Consider the following 3,217-nt stretch of genomic DNA (forward strand, 5'->3'; position numbering starts at 1 on the left):
ACACCACCAAGACTGCTCACCACAGGACCTGGAAGTTTAACTGGCAAACAACCTTCCTGCGCAGCTGCCTGCGTTTGGCCAGCCTTGCCGGGAGCGGGGGTTTGGTCTGTGCTTGCTCTGGCGCTGGTGGGAGGTGACATTCCTCTGTGTCTGTGGCTCTTTCCAGAACGTGGTGTCTCAGCGGCAGAGTCCAAGAGCAGCGGCGACTTCAAGCCCCTCGGCAACGCGTCGGCCGGCCAGCCGGCCGGGCTGGACACCCAGCCGCTCCAGTCCTCCGCTTCGCTGGACAGCAGCTCCGTCCTACCCAGTCCCTCTACCTCCTTTGAGCCGATCAAGCCCGACCCCACGGGAAGTGAGTATGCACCCTCGTTTCACACGTGGCTCCAAGAGTGCCACTCGGAGCGAGGGGAAGGCAGCGGGCCCTGGAGGAAGAAGCAGAACTCCTTTCTGCCTTTGCTGTCGGCCAGACTCTGCGAGGGATGAGTAGGCATTTCCCTGTGAGGGTGCTGGGGAGCCCGGTGAGGAGGTGACTGTGTCATGTCTAGTGTCCTGACGCTTCCTGCGACACTGGAAAATCTGCAAGGGACACTCACATGGCATACACCTCTGCTGGTACATGTAGGATTGTTCCCTTTCAGCCCCTTCTGTAGCGCTAGGTCCAATTCTTGAGAATGGACTGGGAGAGGACTTTTTATAGGAGCCTGTAGTGATAGGAAAAGGAGTAATGGGTATAAATTGAAATCAGGGAGGTTTAGATTAGATATCAGGAAGAAATTCTTCACAGAGAGGGTGGTGAGGCAGTGGGACAGGTTGCCCAGAGAAGCTGTGGATGCCCCATCCCTGGATGTCTTCAAGACCAGGCTGGATGTGGCTTTGAGCGACCTGGTCTAGTGGAAGGTGTCCCTGCCCATGGCAGGGGGGTTGGAACTGGATGATCTTTGAGGTCCCTTCCAATCCAAACCATTCTGTGATTCTATGATTCTACTCTGTGAAGCTACAGAATTTCTGGCCGTCACTGAGAGCACCTTTGTAACTCGGGAGTTCTCCTGCCTTAGGAGAGCTCTAGTCTCTGCTTTCCTCCTTTACTCAGAAATACTTCATCTCTCTCTAGTGATCTCGTGCTCTTAACGCTCTCCCAGTGTATAACTGGGGAGCTTCCTGCTGTGCTCGGTGAGGTGAAACGGGCTTGAAACCAGGAACACTGGAGCTTTATGCCAGGAAATGGCAGGCTGGCCCAGGGACGGAAAAGCATCCTCTAAGTAAAACACACCGCTTCAAGGTTTGGAAGCCTACCTTGGCTGCAGAAACACTCCAGGGAGAGTGATTAGGGTTAGAAGAGGAAATCTTGCTCAAATGTAGCTCACGCGGTGCTGTTTCCCATGTCTGCTGCTAGCGTGTCCAAGAGAAGCATGAACTGTCTGCACCTTGGAGTAGCCTTGACGGTGGAGTAGAGCTTACCGTAGCCCGGGGGCCCTGCGCTGGCTCCACAGGCATGCCCTCATCCATCACAGGGTAAATCCACGTGCTCTACGGACACTGATGCCGTGTGAGGCTTGCGTGCAGGCAGTTACTCCGGAGCTGTGCATCCCGAGGCTCCTAAGGATCTATTTGATCAAGCCTAAGTCTTTCTTATTGCTCATCATTTCGGCAGAAATATGTGAGCTGGGGTATGGGAGCAGATTTTCTGGATGGCTTAGGAGGATTTGGGTGCATAAGGACCAAATAGGACAGTAGGTGATGACGCTGTAAAGCATTTCACACTCCTCATGTAACAATGCAAACCATTTGGTTTGTTGTATTTGCAGTACTGGAACTTCCCAAAGAGCTGTCAGAGATGTTTGATCCAACGAGAGGTATGTTCACTCCCTGCCCACGGCTTTGTTCTGTGCCCGTCCACCCGCAGAAGTGGGACAGTTCGTTTTATTCACTCCCTTTTGGAGTATTTTGGGGTTGTGGTTTTGTGAGGTGCTTGTGGTTGTTGGTGACTGCTGGCTCTCTACTTGTAGTAGGGCACTCTTAAAATCACTGGTTTCCATATATATTTTTCTATCCCTGTGTTGCCAGCAACCTGTTAGTTTGTCCCACAGGCTGTAGACAATGAGGATGGCTTTCCCTTCCCCATGCCGACACTAATCCATGCTCTGGCTTCCCGTGCTCCTTCTCCAGCTGCCGACACACAGGAAGAGTCCCCGTTAGTCTTGTTTTGGCTGTAGCCTGCCCATGGCTAATCCAAGCAAATCATCCAGGGAGATAATCTCCTCTCTTCGAAATACACTCGGTGCTTTCGGTGGTGCCGGTAATTTCGGAGCAGAAGGGGAAGGGGGTGCTGTTACTTGTGTGGGGAGTTCGGCCTCTGCCCAAACAATGTGTGGGGGTCGCTGCCTAATGATGGGACAGACTCCGGGCCTCAGGGCAGGAAAGGTGAAGGAATTGAGTCTAACATTAGCCTAGACTGGGAAACTACTTGCACGATGCTGGCGTAATGCTTTCTAGCCCTGCAGCTGGCAGAGCTGAGTTCCGAGTGCTTCGGTGGTGACGGGGTAGGTACAACAGTCCCTCGTACGTACAAGTGCCCAGGAGCCCTGGGCGCCACGGTCGGCCTGGAGAACCCCTTTCCGCCTTGCTGTGGGCAGTGGGTGAGGCTTTGGTGATGACTGAGGATGTCCAAAGGGGAAACCTGACGTGGCAGTGTGAAAGGCAACCTGCTGCGAGGCCCCAGCCCGTGCAGAAGGTGTAGCTTAACCCAAACCGCCCCTCCTGCGCGACGACCTGGATGCTGTTAAATAGGAGTTCGCCATCTGCAGAAACCTATGTTGTTTTGTGGAGGATTCTTCCCAGTTTGGAGCAGGAAAATGGAGATCCAGGAGTGAAGGATGAAACAGTCGGCAGCTACAGGGGTGAGGCTCAGGACTGGGAAAAAAATGTCGCTGCAGAGCTTAGAGAAATGGGCCTCGCAGCACGTTCCCTGCTGCTCTCATCCCTGTGTGACTCCAGGGATGCTGCCCTGGCACTAGCAGCTGCTTTAAGGCTGTGCACTTTAAGCTGCAACAGCCTGGAGTTCTTCCTTGGGGAAGTTCTTCCTGTGCAACCCACAACATCGGAAGGATATAGACTGGTTGGAGCGAGTCCAGAGGAGGCCACAAAAATAATCCGAGGGCTGGAGCCCCTCTGCTATGATGAAAGACTGAGAGAGTTGGGCTTGTTCAGCCTGGAGAAG

General features: G+C 53.7%; 1 protein-coding gene across 1 annotated transcript in view; it reads left to right on the top strand.

The window, feature by feature from the left end:
* Positions 1 to 3,217, top strand: part of E2F4 (E2F transcription factor 4, p107/p130-binding) — a gene marked incomplete at its 5' end in the record, with an annotated part of 10,587 nt that overhangs the window by 5,374 nt on the left and 1,996 nt on the right. The window contains 2 exons of the mRNA XM_010161296.1: positions 167 to 352; positions 1,806 to 1,853. Coding sequence (XP_010159598.1) covers positions 167 to 352; positions 1,806 to 1,853 — 234 coding nt within the window. The remainder of the gene's footprint in view (positions 1 to 166; positions 353 to 1,805; positions 1,854 to 3,217) is intronic.

The sequence above is a fragment of the Eurypyga helias genome, unplaced genomic scaffold (genome assembly GCF_000690775.1).
Source record: "Eurypyga helias isolate BGI_N326 unplaced genomic scaffold, ASM69077v1 scaffold29620, whole genome shotgun sequence".
In the NCBI taxonomy this organism is placed as follows: Eukaryota; Metazoa; Chordata; class Aves; order Eurypygiformes; family Eurypygidae; genus Eurypyga; species Eurypyga helias.